This window comes from Geotrypetes seraphini, chromosome 16 (assembly GCF_902459505.1).
Source record: "Geotrypetes seraphini chromosome 16, aGeoSer1.1, whole genome shotgun sequence".
Taxonomy (NCBI): Eukaryota; Metazoa; Chordata; class Amphibia; order Gymnophiona; family Dermophiidae; genus Geotrypetes; species Geotrypetes seraphini.
Window position 1 is genome coordinate 374,217 of NC_047099.1, and position 17,693 is coordinate 391,909.

General features: G+C 50.9%; 1 protein-coding gene across 4 annotated transcripts in view; it reads right to left on the reverse strand.

Moving 5' to 3' along the window:
* CHD4 (chromodomain helicase DNA binding protein 4) overlaps positions 1-17,693 on the reverse strand; it is a 112,823-nt gene that overhangs the window by 54,288 nt on the left and 40,842 nt on the right. For all 4 annotated transcript variants that reach the window (XM_033924119.1, XM_033924117.1, XM_033924120.1 and 1 more), the window contains exons 10-18: positions 8,844-9,068; positions 8,531-8,728; positions 8,213-8,424; positions 7,678-7,809; positions 7,434-7,530; positions 7,085-7,276; positions 6,451-6,651; positions 4,868-5,005; positions 4,423-4,544 (exon numbers count right to left, since the gene is read on the reverse strand). In XM_033924119.1, coding sequence (XP_033780010.1) covers positions 4,423-4,544; positions 4,868-5,005; positions 6,451-6,651; positions 7,085-7,276; positions 7,434-7,530; positions 7,678-7,809; positions 8,213-8,424; positions 8,531-8,728; positions 8,844-9,068 — 1,517 coding nt within the window. The remainder of the gene's footprint in view (positions 1-4,422; positions 4,545-4,867; positions 5,006-6,450; positions 6,652-7,084; positions 7,277-7,433; positions 7,531-7,677; positions 7,810-8,212; positions 8,425-8,530; positions 8,729-8,843; positions 9,069-17,693) is intronic.

The window sequence follows — 17,693 nt, forward strand, 5'->3', positions numbered from 1 at the left end:
AAGCCACCGCCGTGGCATTGTCCGACAGGACTCTGACCGACTTGCCCAACAAAAGGGAGTGGAAAGCCAACAGCGCCAGCCGGACCGCCCTGGTCTCCAACACGTTGATCGACCAGGAGGCCTCCTCCGTGGACCAGGTTCCCTGAGCAGAGTGACCCAGACACTGGGCCCCCCAACCCAGGAGACTCGCATCCGTAAGGAGCACCGTCCACTGCGGAAGATCCAGACCCACCCCCTGAACTAGGTGAGGGGTCCGGAGCCACCAACGCAGACTGCAGCGCGCCAAGCCTCGCAGGGGAACCGGAACATCCATCCCGTGCCTCTGGGGAGACCACCTCCGGAGCAGAGCATACTGAAGAGGACGCATGTGGGCCCGCGCCCACCTCACCACGTCCAGGGACGCCGCCATCGACCCCAGGACCTGGAGGAAATCTCGCGCCCGAGGACACCGGGACGCCAAAAGCAGGCGAATCTGAGACTGCAATTTGCTCACCCGGGCCTCTGGGAGGAAGACCCTCCCCAAGGAGGTGTCGAACAGCACCCCGAGGTACTCCAGACGCTGAGCCGGAACCAACCGACTCTTGGAAAGGTTGACCACCCAGCCCAGCGACCGGAGAAACTCCACCACCCGAGCCGTAACCCGGTAGCTTTCCTGCAACGACTTGGCCCGAATTAACCAGTCGTCCAGATAGGGGTGAACCAGAATGCCCTCCGACCGCAAGGCTGCCGCGACGACCACCATCACCTTGGTGAACGTCCGGGGAGCCGTGGCCAGCCCAAAGGGAAGCGCACAGAACTGATAGTGCCGACCCAAGATCGCAAAGCGCAGGAAACGCTGATGAGAGGTCCGAATAGGAACATGCAAGTAGGCCTCCGTCAGATCGAGAGAAGTGAGAAACTCCCCCGGCTGAACCGCCAGAATGACCGACCGCAGCGTTTCCATACGGAAAGAGGGAACCTTGAGAGCCCTGTTGACCCCTTTCAAATCGAGGATGGGCCGAAAAGTCCCCTCCTTCTTGGGCACCACAAAGTAAATGGAGTACCTGCCCGTGCCCCACTCCGGGGGGGGCACCGGAACTACTGCCCTGAGATCTAGCAAGCGCTGAAGGGTCTGGCGAAAAGCCTGCTTCTTCCCCGGAGTCTGACACGGAGAAGCGAGGAAAAAATCCGGCAGAGAGCGGGCGAACTCCAGGGCATAACCGTCCCGCACCACCTCCAGGACCCACTGATCGGACGTGATCTCGGCCCATTTGGGAAAAAAGTCGCGCAGCCGGGCCCCCTCCGGAACCAAGGGGGGCGCCGGCAAGGCGTCATTGTGCAGGACGGGAAGCGGGGGAACCGGCGGAGGGGTTCCCTGCCCCCCGACGGGCCCCCCGAAAGGGCTGCATGCGCTGGAAGAACCGACCCCGGGAAAACCCCGGAGACTGGAAAGAAGCAGCCCCACGCCCAGGGCGATACTTGCGAAATTCCCGCAAACGCCCCCGGGCCGCACCCCCCCGAGACGGCGGGCGGGCACGGTCCTCCGGCAAACGGGGAACTTTCGAGTCCGACAGAGTCTGAATTAACTTATCCAAGTCCTCTCCAAATAAAAACGACCCCCGAAAGGGAAATTTAGTAAGCTTAGCTTTGGACGCAGCATCCGCCGCCCAAGCGCGCAGCCACAACACACGCCTTGCGGCCACGCCAAAAGCCATGGACTTAGCCGAGATCCGCACCAAGTCATACAGAGCATCCGAGAGGAATGAGGCAGCCATCTCAATCTTTGCTACCTCCTGATCCACCAGAGACCAGTCGTCAGACTCTCGATCCAAGACCCGCTCCGCCCACCGAAACACGGCGCGAGCGACCAGTCCCCCACAAATAGCCGCCTGGACCCCAAAAGCAGAGACTTGAAAATTTTGCTTAAGGATGTTCTCCAATTTGCGCTCCTCAGAGTCCCGCAAGGCAGAACCGCCCTCAACAGGCACGGTATGCCGCTTGGAAATAGCCGAGACCACCGCATCCACGACTGGCGAAGCTAACGTAGCCCGATCCCCTTCAGGAATGGGATACAGGCGAGCCATGCTGCGCGCCAGCCGAAACGGCGTCTCCGGCGTTTTCCACTGCTCAAGAATAATATCCCGAATATCCTGATGCATAGGAAAAGAGCGGGAAACGGAACGGATCCCTCGTAACAGAGGGTCCCCCACACGCGGAGTCTCCGGCGGCGCGTCCTCAAAACGCAAAGCCGAAGAAACCTGTTGAATAAGGTCAGGCAGCTCATCTCTCTGAAAAAGGCGCACCACGGACGCCTCGTCACTGGAGAACGGGAAACCCGACAACCCGCCGCCAGCTTCCGTCCCCTCCAGAGGGTCCTGGAATTCCTCAGAAGGGTCCAGGTCCTCCTCCATACCGACACGTTCCTCCGACCACAAATCCTCGTCCCACGACACCCGCGGACGCTTGGACAAGAGAGGCGGCGGAGGGGACGTCACGTCAGACGAGAGAGGCAAAGCCGCAGGGAGCGCGGAGGAAACCCCACCCCCCGAGACCCCCTGGGCGCAACCGGGACCCCCAGCCGCCTGAAAATAGGCTTTGCATAATGAAAAGAAAAAATCAGGGGAAAAACCCCCCGAGGGTCCCAAGGGACTCCCTGCCACAGCAGGGGACCCAGCAGAAACCTGCCCCTGCTTAGACAAAACAGGGGGAAGGTCACCTGAGGTGGAAGACAAAATGGAGGGGCCAGACAGAGAAGATGGCGTCTTTCCCGCCAAAACAGCTCCCTCCACAGCCTGAAGCGGCTGAGAGACCTGAATAGTCTCAGCCGCTAAAACAGGCAAGCCGGCATCAGCTGTCAAAATATCAGCTGAGAGGGAATCCTCTAAAACCCGACCGTCGGCGGCTCGGGGAATCCCTCCGTGGGCGGACGGAGAAGACCGGGCTTCTCCACCGTTCCCTGCCGACTCGCGAGGCACCATCGGCGGGGAGCTCTGGGCGCCTGCAGCCGCTGCCGACGGAGCTCCTCCACCGCACCGGCCTGAACACCGCTTGCACAGGCCGGCCGCGAGTGCCTCGCGTCTGGAGCACAATGAGCACTTTTTCCCTTTAGAAGTGCTCATTGCTCCATACGCGACCTAGCTGTAAAAAAGTGCCGGTTAGTTGAAAAAATACAGTAAAATACAGTTTTCTTAAAGGGATACAACCCTCCAGACCAGCACTACCTCAGGATTTTTTTTTTTTTTTTTTTTTTACAGAACAGACTCCACAGGCTCTCGAAGCAATATGCCTTGCTTGATTTAGGGGGCAAGGCTTACTGCTGAGGCTCCTCTAAAAAAATATGGGGAGGTGGAGGAAGTGGGGGGAGGGACCCCGCTCGTGACCCGCCGGGTTTGACACCCCCGAGGTCGGACGAACCCCCAAACAGAGTCCGTCCAAGCTCCGTCCGGCTAAAAACAGGGACAATAAACCTCTAAACAAATTCCAACAGCCCTACCAAGGGAGATGGGTACAGATCACTCAACACCTGCTGGAGACTGAAAGAAGACTGAGGGAAATAGAGAGGAGGGGCTAGGATATACTGTCCCAAAGTTTTGTTTTCAGTCTCCACCTGCTGGTCATGATTAGATATATACCCAATCGTAAAGTTAACCTCTACTGGTCTGGAGAGTGCTAAAGAACTATGCTTTCTCAGAGGACAAGCAGGCAGTATATCGCACATTTGGAACTTTGAAGATGCCAAACTCATACCTCTAGGAAGAGGATTAAATATAACTGTCATGAGGCTGGTGAAACCCCTGAGGATGGAGGGAAGATGGCTTTTAAAGAGGAAATCAATTTTTGAGAACTTCCTGACCAAACTGGCTGTCTCAACTAGAATGTTGATCTAAGCAGTAACGAGAAATAAATGTGTGGACTGAGGACCAAGTGGCTGCTTTGCAGATGTCCTGAATGGGACTAGAAGTAGCCATGGCTCTTACTCTATGGCCTTCTAGCATCAGCCCAGCCTGAGAATATCAAGCCAGCATGAAATAGTCCTCTTGGTAACTGGAACTCAAAGGAGATTAACCGTTTAGATGTAGTCCTCTGTGATTTGGTTCAATCCAAGTAGAAGGCAAGAGCTCTTTTACAGTCTCCGTGGACTACATTGCCCATATGTGCAAATATACTGCCTGCTTACCATGTCTACCATCTGCTGGAGACTGAGAAATACTGACTTTAAGTGGGCTGCAAAAGACAGTTATAGTTCTCTCAGTTGTCAGAAGTTCTCAGTTTCCATCTTCTGGTAGGAGCACATAACTCAACAGTCTGGACTGGGTTGGGGAAACACAAAGAAATTGCATTAAAAGCACAAATTAACATCTCTTAAGAATTAGAATGGAATGGAGGGAGTCTCACAAATATTTGACTGGGGGTGGGAAGATAAATTGCAAGGGTGTCTCATACTTGAATCTCTCTGGAGTGAGGAAATTGAGCAAATGAAACAGTTCCTCCAAATTGTTCTGCAGTGGCGTCCCTGTAAGCAGCAGCTTGTGCTGGAGTGAGTATCCATTAAGAACCCTAAAAAACTGAATTAGACACAAGTCAATACACATGTAAGGGGGTGCCATGTAAGAGATCATTTAAGAAAGGACTAACCCTAGGAAGGAAAAAGATGGAGCAACCTCTCCTCCCTCCTCTCTAGTAATCTAATTGGGTGGGGGGGAGGAGAGAGATGTCTCCTGCCCATATGACATTCAATCTGCTGACTGCTGAGGTTTCTGCTACACAGTTGACTACTGAAGTGCCTTGATTCACCTCCTCTCTAAAGAGCACTACCCTTGTGCTTCCTTCACTACTGCTCCTTACCTAAAGTTTTCCTCATCCCCTTTCACCCCATTCCATGCCTTACCTTAGACTGGTTGTTCTTAAGGCGATGGGCTTCATCCACAATGAGGCAGGCCCAGTCAATGGAACCCAGCACTGCCATGTCAATGGTAATCAGCTCATAAGAAGTGAGAAGAACGTGGAATTTCACAGACGCTTCTTTCTGCACAAATAAAGGAAATGTTAAAATCATACACACTACACAGAAATCAAGCTTGTTAGGAATTAAGAAGAAAGGGGTGGAAAATAAGACAAAAAAATTATTATAATGCTTCTGTATTGCTCCATGGTGTTCAATTCCGGTTGTCATTATCTCAAAAAAGATATAGAGAATTAGAAAAGGTTCAAAGAAGGGCAATCAAAATGATTAAGGGGCAAGGGATTTTCAGCTTGGAAAAGACACAACTGAGTTGTGTAGAACAGGTAAAAGTGAATCTATTTTTTACTCTTTCGAAGAGTAAAAAAAAACTAGGGTGACATGCAATAACATTTCATGGTAATATTTTTTTAATGAAAAGGAGAAAATATTTTTTCATTCAACGAATAGTTAAACTCTGAAACTGAAAATCATTGCCAGGTGATGTGGTTACAGCAGTTATCATATCTGGATTTAAAAAACATTTATGTATATTTTCTATAGGAATCTGTCCAGTCTGAAATGGGGGTAGCCACTGCTGACCCTGGGATCAGTAGGCATGGAATGTTGCTACTACCATGTTTCCCCAAAAATAAGACCTACTCCGAAAATAAGCCCTAGCATGATTTTCGGGATAAGTCTTTATATAAACCCTACCCCCGAAAATAAGCCCTAGTCGCCAGCAGCAGCAGTGCTTCCCCCTTCCCCCCCGCTGACTCTTCCATCTCTCCCCCGCCACCGTGAGACCGAAATACCTTGTAACAAATGCAACGTCAGCAGCAATCTAGACTGGCTGCTTCACAGCCTTCTCTCGCCCAGGTGTTCGTGTGCCACATTGCTGATGACATCATCAGTGATGCGGCAGAGGAAGGCCCGGGCAAGAGAAGACCGTGAAGCAGCCAGTCTAGATTGATGCCGACGTTGCATTTGTTATAAGGTATTTCGGTCTCACGGTTGGTGGGGGAGAGATGGAAGGGTCAGCAGGTGGGTGGCGCAGCAGGAGGGGACGGGAGGGAGGGATAGAAGCTGCAAGGGTTCTGCTGCACAAAGGGATGAGGGAGAGATGAGGAAAGATGCTGCACATATGGGGAAGAGAAATAGGAAGAATTGGGGTGGAGAAGAGTAAGGGAGAGATGATCATTGCACATGAGAAAAAAAAATAAGACCTACCCCCAAAATAAACCTAGTGCCTTTTTTGGGGCCAAAATTAATATAAGAGAGTGTCTTATTTTCAGGAAAACACGGTATTTGGGTTTCTGCCATATACTTGTGACCTGGATTTGCCACTGCTGGAAGCAGGATACTGGGCTAGATGGAGCTTCAGTCTGCCCCAGTATGGCTATTCTTATGTTCTTAAGCATTCAGAGAAGCAACTACAAAGAAAAGCCTGCATATCATGTACTTTTGAGTACAAACTGTCTCTGCTCAAAGCAAATGTGCCCATCACTATCTCCCTCTTATCAGTTACTCACCTTCATTCGTGATGCCTTCTTCCCACCACGGATGGCATTGTCTTCAAATGAGAATTCATTTTCACGGATCACAGCACGACTGTCCTTATCCCCAACATAAGTCACCACATACATATCTGGAGCCCACATCTCAAACTCCCGTTCCCAGTTAATGATCGTAGACAACGGGGCACTAACAAGGAATGGTCCCTTTGAGTGACCCTGTGGCGAGGGGAAGAGTGGGGAAAAAAATCACCAAAATTCCTGCATTAAAATGTGCAAAGGCAGGACCTACTTTTTTTTTTTTTTTTTTTAATTCTTTATTCATTTTATCTTTTACATCAAGTGCACAGAAAATATAAACCATGAAACTAAAACATCACTTGAGATTCCACAAAGTTTCCTTAAAATAAGAAATATCCCCAACCCTCCCACCCTATCAGTATCAGATAATATATATATAACATGATATAATAAATACTATCCACCCCCCACCCCATACAAACATTTATGTTAAACAGGGAAAAATGATAACTATTCATTACAATAATTGATTAATGGCCCCCACACATCCTTAAATTTATTAAAGTATCCTTTTTGAACTATTATCATGAATTCTGCCCCTTTGTAGACGGAAAGAAGGGGCAGTTCTCACCTCTTTGTACAGTGAATACAGGAACACTGCTGTCTGCACCGTCTTCCCCAGACCCATCTCATCAGCCAGTATGGTATCAGTGCCCTGGGCCCAGGAGAAACGCAGCCAATTCAACCCCTCGAGTTGGTATGGATGCAAAGTTCCCCCCGTCACATCAAGGTAATCCGGCTGCCGGTCATATTTCACTGTTGGCTTCACAGAAAGAGTACAGAATACATTTCAACACAGGTAGAAACAGTGCAAACTTTTTTTTCCCCTACTACAAAACAGGGAAAGTGTAGGCAGCAGCACTTCAAGCATCCATTACACAGACTGGTCTGTCACAGACCTTGTACAGCTCTACACTTACATCCACTGAAGGGGTATCCGGAGGTCGTTCCAATTTTCTTACTTTCACTTTTTTAATCTTCTTCCCAGGGCGCCCTTCCTCTCCTCTCATCAGCTCCCTAAAGAGTTCAGCAGGAAACTTAGTGCACTATAAATAAAGGTGTAGGAGCTACAGGAGACAAAGGTATTTGTATACAGGTAAAGACAGAAATGGAGCCAGTGCAGTGATGGAGATGGGAAAAAACAGACCCTGTGCATTTCAGTACCTGTGGTTCCAGTAGCTTGCTTTGTAAATATCATAGTCCTGGATATCCACATCTTCCGTCTCCCACGAAGCCTGGTCATAGGGCAGATCTCGCCATTTGATCAAGTAGTGCACATTGCCTTTCTTATCAACACTGCAAAGATGAAAAAGCAACAAGCCATCAAGACACATCAATGCCTGCATCCACGTCATCAAAAGCTACACCACAAGCCCATTAAAGACAAAACACACTGGAGGAACTGGCAGACAAGTCCAAATCATTACAAGGTCAGACCCCAACCCTTTATGTCATGTCTGTCTGTCCAAGTTAGACTGTAAGCTCTTCTGAGCAGGGGCAGTCTATAAATGTCAAATGCCTTTCAATGCTATATAAGTGAGAAATAGTCTGGATCAGAGGGCATTAATATGGCTACAGAGAAGACAGTGACTAGTCAAGAAATTATGTTACAAGGCATCTGTATCAATTTATGTAGAAGCTTGCCAAGAGATCTAGTACAGGAACAAAGCTATCTGAGCCCCTCCTGTGTCTGCAGCACCTGTGGTTGAGGATACGGTGGATCATCATCCACTCGGGCTTGATCCCATAGCGGTAGAAACGCTCCTCCATCTCCAGGTACTGTGGATCTTTGTTTTTTCGCTTTCGGCTCTTCTCATCATCATCTCCTCCATAATCGCCAGCAGGTGGTGGCTCATCCATGTCATTCTTGCGCTGATAATTGCGAAACATGACCTGGCAGTGCAGCTCTAGCTGTGGTAAGAGGAGGGAAGATGAGGGGCAGAGAGGACATCAGCAGTGGCTCCAGCTTTGAGCATTTTATTCCCCCCGAACAGAACACATTCCCCCCATCTCTCACCTGCAGCTCTGACACCCAAGAGCAATGCCAGTATGACATGCCCTGCCACTTTACAAAGAATTCTCTCTCAGCTCGGCCCTCCAGGGACTTGGGTAGTATGCTTGGGAATTCTGCTGCTTTCAGTACCACTGTGGCAGGGGGCGGCTGTCCCCACCTCCAGGTTAGGATTTTCTGGATCTTCCCTTTCAAAGGAGGGCACTAAAGGAAGATAAGGTCACAATGCATCTCAGGTCATTCATTTAGTATTCTATCCCATCCTCCCAAAAGAGCTCATCAAAATCCATCTTTCCCCCACCCTGCACAACACACGCACCGTGCAGCGGGGACAAAGCCACTCCCCATTGGGGATCTCTGGTAAAGGGGGGTTCAGACAGTGGATATGGTAAGAAGAAGGACACGTGTCACAGCACAGCAGCTCGCCGCCATCTTTGCATACACGACAGAATTCCATATGATGGTCATCTTCTTCTTCAGCATCTCCTGCTCCTTCCTCCAAGTCATCCTCTATTTCCACCTCCCACTGTACTCCTTCTTTCTCCTGCAATAAGAGAAAAAAAGTACATAGAAAACAGACCCTCCAGTGTCATTACCCTTTACCTCTAGGGAAAATAAGCTACACTCTTACTGTCCTACAGAGCTTATCCCATTCATAAAGCCACTTCAGAGGAATTTTAAAGCACCTGTGCAACTCAGAATTCCCCTCCTGGGCATTTTTTCTCTCTTGGACAAAGAATTTGCTGCTGTGGTTAGAAAGGGAAATTTTGGTCTTTCCTGCTAATTCTCTCTCTTTCAATCCGACTAGACCAGTCCAGAAAGCACAGTTACTTACTGTAACAGCTGTTATCCAGGGACAGCAAGCAGATATTCTCGACATGTGGGTGTCGTCATCCACGGAGCCCCGTCGCGGACAGCTTTTCAAGCAAACTTGATTGAAGATCTCAAAGTCTGCTAGTGCTGCCCACGCATGTGTGTGCCTTCCTGCTCCACTAGAAGGCGCATCCCCTCCTCGTGGTCTTCAGTTCAGATAGCTAGCAAAGAAGCCAACCTCGGGGAGATGGGAGGGTTGCGAGAATGTAAAATTATGTCATACCTGTTAATTTTCTTTCCTTTAGAAGCAGCAGATGAATCCAGAGACAAGTGGGACATAGCTCACATCGACCAGCAGGTGGAGATAGAGAAACTGATTTACAGTTGGCCTTATAGCCTGGTGTTCCTCCTGTTGAATCAGTTATGCATTTTGCCCCAGCATCCCAAGAAAGGAGCATGAGCATTCAAACCAAAGGAAAAACTTCATTCCAGTGAAAAACTTTCTAATCAGAAATGTAAGAAAAAAATAATAATCACCAACAATATCCCAACCGAACCAAGAACCCCATAGTTCAAGAGAGAGAGAGAGAAACCATCTGGGTAGGGCTCTGGATTCATCTGCTGCTTCTAAAGGAAAGAAAATTAACAGGTAGGACATAATTTTACATTCCTTAGCAAAGCAGCAGATGAATCCAGAGACAAGTGGGATGTAGCAAAGCAAACTCAAACTGTGGGAAGCCAAAGACGCCTCTGCAATAACCGAAGCGCCAAAATTTGCCTCCGCACAGGCTGCCACGTCCAGACGATAATGCTTTGAAAAGGTGTTCCCCGAAGACCAAGTGGCCGCTCGGCAAATTTCCTCCAAAGACATACCACCGGACTCCGCCCAAGACGTTGCCAATGCACGAGTTGAATGAGCACGAAGTTGTTCCGGCACGACCTTCCCTGCCAACAGATAAGCCGACGCAATAGCCTCTTTTACCCAACGAGCGATCGAAGCTTTAGACGCAGCCATCCCCTTGTTTGCACCTGCAAATACCACGAAGAGATGATCTGACCGGTGAAAGTCATTAGTCACTCCTAAGTAATGAAGAATCATACGACGTACATCCAGTAGCTGTAACAACGCGAAACGCGCCCCCCAATCCTCCTTCCGAAAGGCCGGGAGGAATAAACTCTGGTTTACATGAAACGAAGAAACCACCTTAGGAAGAAAGGACGGCACCGTCTGCACAGACACACCAGCATCCGAAATGCGCAAAAAAGGATCCCTGCAAGACAACGCCTGCAGCTCCGACACCCGTCTTGCAGACGCCATAGCTACCAAAAACACTGTTTTTAACGTGACATCCTTTAGAGTCGCTGCCGACAGAGGCTCAAACGGAGCCGCCTGCAACCTATTAAGGACCAGCTTCAAATTCCATGCTGGACAGGTGCGCTTTATCGGTGGACGGATATGGTGAACCCCCTTAAGGAAGCGCACCACGTCCGGGTGAGAAGCTATTGACGAGCGAGACACCTGGCCCCTATAACAAGTAATGGCCGCCACCTGAACCTTTATCGAGTTATAGGCTAACCCTTTAGATACGCCCTCCTGTAAAAAAGACAGAATAGCCGACAGAGATGCCTGGAAGGGCGCAATACTTTGCTTTCCGCACCAAGTCTCAAAAACTTTTCAAACTCTAGCATAAGAGGTAGAAGTAGAAATCTTCTTCGCTTGAAGAAGAGTGGCAATTACCTGATCCGAATAGCCCCTCTTTCTCAACCGCGACCGTTCAATAGCCAGGCCGTAAGACCAAAGTGGGCCGGATTGTCCATGGAGATTGGACCCTGAGTCAGCAAGTCCGGAGTCACCTGGAACTTCAACCGATCGCCCGTCGAGAGTTGCATTAGATCCGCGTACCAAGGCCGGCGTGGCCAATCCGGAGCCACCAAGATCACTCTGCCCTGAAAGAGAGCGATGCGTTGCAACACCCGACCTATCATCGGCCAAGGGGGAAATACATACAGAAGGGAATTCGGAGGCCACGGGAGAGCTAATGCGTCCACCCCCTCCGAGCCCCTCTCTTTCCGTCTGCTGAAGAACCGAGGCAGCTTTGTATTGCGGGAAGAGGCCATGAGATCCATGTCTGGAAGCCCCCACCGAAGGACCAGCAGCTCGAACGCCCTCGGAGACAGCTCCCATTCGCCGGGATCGAGAGGATTCCTGCTGAGGAAGTCCGCTTGAATGTTTTCGTGACCCGCAATGTGTGCTGCTTAAAGAAGCGGAACATGCACCTCCGCCCATTGAAACAGCAGCATCGCCTCTTCGGCCAATTGAGGACTCCGAGTCCCCCCTTGCCGATTGATATATGACACCGCCGTGACACTGTCCTGGTCGGATGGTCCTGAATCATGGACCGAAATTCCCGTAGCGCAAGCCGTATAGCCCTCAGTTCTAACAAATTGATTGAACACTGGGTCTCTTCCGAGGACCACACCCCCTGCACGGAAGCTTGCCGGCACTGAGCCCCCCATCCTCAAAGACTGGCATCTGTCGTAATCACGACCCAATCCGGCGTCGCTAGCGGCATGCCCCGGAAAAGATGGACCTCGTTCAGCCACCAGTGCATGCCGCGAGCCACCTGAGGACTCCATTGGAGCCGGCGACTGTAGTCCAGAGAATTGCACACAGTATTCCAGATGAGGTCTCACCATGGTTCTGTAGAGTGGCATTATGATATCAGGTTTGCGGCTGACGAAGCTTCTATTGATACATCCCATCATTTGCCTTGCCTTAGATGAGGCCTTCTCTACTTGTTTGGCAGCCTTCATGTCTGCACTGATGATTACCCCCAAGTCCCGTTCCTCTGAAGTCCTAGCTAGCGTTTCTCCATTCAAGGAGTATGTTCTGTATGGATTTCTGCTGCCGAGATGCATGACCTTACATTTTTTTAGCGTTGAAGCCCAGCTGCCATGTCGAGGACCAGTTTTCCAACGTGATCAGATCCTGCATCATACTATCCTTGAGGTTGCTTTCACTTACTATGTTACACAGTTTGGCGGCGGCGGCGGCGAACAGTGCTACTTTACCCTGAAGCCCCCGGGTCAAGTCCCCTATGAATATGTTGAAAAGGGATGGTCCCAGGACTGAGCCCTGCGGCACTCCGCTAGTAACCTCCGATGTCTCAGAGAGGGTGCCGTTGACCACCACCCTCTGAAGTCTTCCACTCAGCCAATCATTGACCCATGCAGTTAGTTTCTCACCCAACCCCATCGATTTCATCTTGTTTAATAGTCTACGGTGTGGGACACTGTCGAAAGCTTTACTGAAATCCAAGTATACTATGTCCAGAGACTCTCCTGAGTCTAGCTTTCCTGTCAGCCAATCAAAGAAGCTTATAAGATTGGATTGGCATGACCTGCCTCTGGTGAATCCATGTTGACAGGGATCCCTTAGATTCCCTTCATCCAATATCGTGTCTAATTTATCTTTAAGTAGAGTTTCCATGAGTTTACACACTATTGATGTGAGACTCACTGGTCTGTAATTCGCAGCCTCTGCTCTGCAACCCTTTTTGTGCAGAGGAACGACGTTTGCTGTTTTCCAGTCCAGGGGGACTCTCCCTGTACTTAGGGAGAGATTGAAGAGCATGGCTAACGGTTTCGCCAGAACATCGCATAGCTCTCTGAGCACTCTTGGGTGCAAATTGTCCGGTCCCATGGCTTTGTTCACCTTGAGTCTTGACAGTTCTCTGTAAACATCAGCTGGTGTGAACTCAAAATTCTGAAATGGGTCTTCCATGCTTTGCTTTGCTTCCAGCCGTGGCCCGTGCCCTGGTGCCTCGCAGGTAAAGACTGAACAGAAGTAATCGTTCAGTAGTTTGGCTTTTTCGGAATCTGTTTCCACATAATTCCCGTCTGGCGTTCTAAGGCGTACTATCCCGTTTGCGTTCTTTTTCCTGTCACTAATGTACCTGAAGAAGGATTTGTCCCCTTTCTTAATGTTCTTCGCTAGAGTTTCTTCCATTCGAAGTTTGGCCTCCCTGACTGCTGTTTTGTCCGCTGCAGACTTTGTCCTGTATTCAAAGTTTGCATCTTTTTCCCCTGTGCGTTTGTACAAGAGAAATGCTCTTTTCTTCTCCTTGACAAGGTACGAGACCTCATCAGTGAACCATTGGGGTTTCTTTTTTCTTTGTTGTTTAGTTACTGATTTTATGTAGCGGATAGTTGCCTCATGAAGGGTCGATTTCAAGGTTGACCACATAACCTCCACATTATCCGTTACTTCTTGAACCTGAAGCGTCTGATGGACGAAGTCTCCCATGCATGCGAAGTCAGTGCCCCGGAAATTGAGTACCCTTGTTTTTGTTTGTGATCTAGGGAAGCCTTTCCTAAGGTTAAACCATACCATGTTATGGTCACTGGTGGTTAGCGGTTCTCCCACCGAGATCTCTTGAGACGCTTTCCCCGTTCGTAAGTACCAGAAGAGCCACATAGACCTTAGAAGGGTGGGACTTCTTGAGGAAAGACTCCACCACTAATGACTGGTGGAAAAGCTGAGCCTTCTCGAAGCCTTTACAGGGTACCGTCCGGTATCGGGACTCCATTTTAGATGGAATGGCCGGGATAGCATACAGGTTGCGAAAAAAGATCTGCTGCAGCACCGGATTCAAGGGGAGCCGCAAGGACTCCTTAGGAGGATAGGGAAGTTCCATCTCCTCTAAATACTCCTTGGTATAGCGGGAATCCGACTGTAGGTCCAAATTCAACGCCTTCCCCATGTCCAGCACAAATCTGGTGAAAGAGGAAGGCTTGCTCTCCGACCGCCCCTCAAGGGGGGAGGTCAAGCGAGACTGCAAAGCCGCAGAAAAGGAGGGGGAAGCCTCCCGAGAGTACTGTGCTGGCAAGTCAGTATCAACAGGCAGGAACGTCGAAGAAGCCCCGCTGAAAGAATATTGGGGGGGGGGGAAGTCGAGGACAGTCGGCGTTTGGAGGGTCCCGCAGGCGAGGACCCCGGGGTCCAAGGCACCGAGGAAGCCCCCTTCAAGGGTCCTGGGAAGACGACACGAGTCAGGAAAAAGAAGCCGAAGCTCCCGACGTCGGTGCCCCACGGGATGGAGTCTGAGACCGCACCGGCGACCACCAGAGACTCGGATCAGAGACGACCAGGTCCGAGGCTTTAACGGACCCCGTAGTACGGGGACCCGGTGATCTATTGCGCCTCGGGGAGACATCCCTGGCTTCTTAGCGGGTCTCCGGGATGAGGGAGAAAAACGCCTCAAACGGTGCCTCGAATGAGGCCGAGCGGCAGGCGACTCCCGCCGCGAGGGCAGCAGGGAAGAGTTGGACGAGGATGGTAAAATTATGGTCCTACCTGTTAATTTTCTTTCCTTTAGAAGCAGCAGATGAATCCAGAGACTAGTGGGTATAGCTCACATCGACCAGCAGGTGGAGATAGAGAACTGATTAACAGTTGGCCTTAAAGGCTGGTGTTCCTTCAGTTAATTCAGTTATGCACTTTGCCCAAGCATCCCGAAAGGAGAATGAGCAGCCACAAACTCCATTCCAGTAACAAATATGTCTTTCTCTTCTGAATACCATTGATATTTTAATGTAATTGAAAAATTTTTTTTTTTTTTTTTTCAGTCCTGAAAGAATACACTTACCAACTATAGCCCCGGCTACCCTAATGACATAAACACCCTACACCCAGCCCGTGCACTTGGGGAGGGGCTCTGGATTCATCTGCTGCTTCTAAAGGAAAGAAAATTAACAGGTAGGACCATAATTTTACCTTCCATAGCAAAGCAGCAGATGAATCCAGAGACTAGTGGGATGTAGCAAAGCAAACTCAAACTGGGTGGGACGCCAATGCCGCCTCCGCCAGCACTGCAGCGCCAAAACTCGCCTCTGAACGGGCCGCTACATCTAACCGATAATGCTTCGAAAAAGTATTCCCTGACGACCAAGTGGCCGCCCGGCAAATCTCCTCTAATGACATCCCCCCGGACTCCGCCCAAGATGTAGCCAAAGCCCGAGTGGAATGAGCATGAAGATGCTCCGGTACCTTCTTCCCTGATAACACATACGCCGAAGCAATAGCGTCCTTGACCCAACGCGCAATGGACGCTTTAGACGCCGCCATCCCTTTGTTTTTACCCGCGAACGCGACAAATAGATGGTCCGACCGGCGAAAAGCATTCGTCACCTCCAAATAATGGAGAAGCATACGGCGCACATCCAGTAGCCGTACCGACAAAAAACGCTTCCCCCAATCCTCTTTCCTGAAGGATGGCAGGAACAAACTCTGGTTCACATGAAAGGACGAAACAACCTTAGGCAGGAAGGACGGCACCGTCCGCACCGTCACCCCAGTCTCCGAAAAACGCAAAAAGGGTTCCCTGCAAGAAAGTGCTTGCAGCTCTGATACTCGCCTTGCTGAAGCCATCGCCACCAAAAAAACTGTCTTTAGTGTGACATCTTTCAACGTGGCCGCTGACAGGGGCTCAAAAGGTGCTCCCTGCAATTTCCCAAGGACGAGCTTAAGGTTCCAAGTAGGACAAATTCGCTTAACCGGCGGCCTGATATGTTGAACCCCCTTGAGGAAACGCACTACGTCCGGCTGTGATGCGAGAGCCGAGCGAGCCACCCGGCCCCTGTAACAGGCAATGGCCGACACTTGAACCTTTAAAGAGTTATATGCTAACCCTTTCTCTACGCCCTCCTGCAGGAACGCAAGAATAGCCGGCAGAGAAGCATGGAAAGGCGCAACTCCGTGTCTTCCGCACCATGCCTCAAAGATTCTCCAGACCCTCGCATAGGAGGCTGACGTCGACATCCTCTTAGCCTTAAGCAGGGTTGAAATCACCCGTTCTGAATAGCCCTTCTTCTTCAGCCTTGCCCTTTCAATAGCCAGGCCGTAAGACCAAAGCGGCCCGGATCGTCCATTAATATTGGACCCTGAGTTAGCAAGTCCGGAGTTACCTGGAACGCTATCTGCTCGCCTACCGACAGCAGCATCAGATCTGCGTACCACGGCCGCCGTGGCCAATCCGGAGCTACCAGGATTACTCTGCCTCGAAAGCGAGAGATGCGTTGCAACACCCGCCCTATCATGGGCCAAGGTGGGAATACATAAAGAAGGGAGTTCGGAGGCCACGGGAGAGCTAATGCGTCCACCCCCTCCGATCCCTGATCCTTGCGTCGGCTGAAGAACCGAGGCACCTTCGCATTGCGGGAAGAGGCCATGAGATCCATCTCTGGCAACCCCCAACGACGGACTAGCAGGTCGAACGCTCGAGCCGACAACTCCCATTCTCCCGGATCGAGAAGAGTTCTGCTGAGGAAGTCCGCCTGCACGTTTTCGTGCCCTGCAATGTGTGCCGCCGATAGAAGCGGAACATGCATCTCTGCCCATCGAAACAACTGACTTGCCTCTTCGGCTAACTGCGGGCTCCGGGTCCCCCCTTGCCGATTGACATACGCGACCGCCGTGACACTGTCCGACAAGATCCTGGTCGGTCTGTCGTGAACTCGGGCCTGAAACGCCCGCAGCGCTAACCGGATCGCTCTTAACTCCAGCAAGTTTATGGGCCATTGAGCCTCCTGGGAAGACCAAATTCCCTGCACCGACGTCTGCATGCAGTGGGCTCCCCAGCCCTGCAGGCTGGCATCCGTTGTCACTACCACCCAATCCGGAGTGGCCAACGGCATGCCCCTCCAAAGATGTAAGTCCTGGAGCCACCAGCGCATGCTGTGAGCTGCTCGAGGACTCCACTGGAGACGGACATTGTAGTTCAGCGAAGCTGGAGACCAGCGAGAGAGCAGAGACCGCTGTAAGGGCCTCATGTGGCTCCGGGCCCAGGGAACCACCTCCAGAGTCGCCACCATGGAGCCCAGCACCTGTACATAATCCCAGACGCGAGGTCTGGGTGCCCCGAGCAGGAGGCGAATTTGAGCCTGCAATTTCTCCCCCCGATCTTGGGGTAGAAACACCTTCCCCAGAGCCGTATCGAACCTTACCCCCAGATGCACCAAAGACTGCGAAGGGGTCAAAACACTCTTGGGAAAGTTGACAATCCACCCCAACGACTGAAGGAGAGAGATCACTCTCTGCGTCACCGCCCGACTCTCCTGCCGGGATGAGGCGCGTATCAACCAATCGTCCAAGTAAGGGTGTACCCGAATCCCTTCCTTGCGTAGAAAAGCGGCTACCACCACCATGACCTTGGAAAACGTGCGGGGGGCCGTCGCCAGGCCAAAGGGCATAGCCCGAAACTGAAAATGCTGGCCCAGAATTGCAAACCGCAGATACCGCTGGTGCGGAGGCCATATCGGAATATGGAGGTACGCCTCCTTGAGATCGAGAGACGTG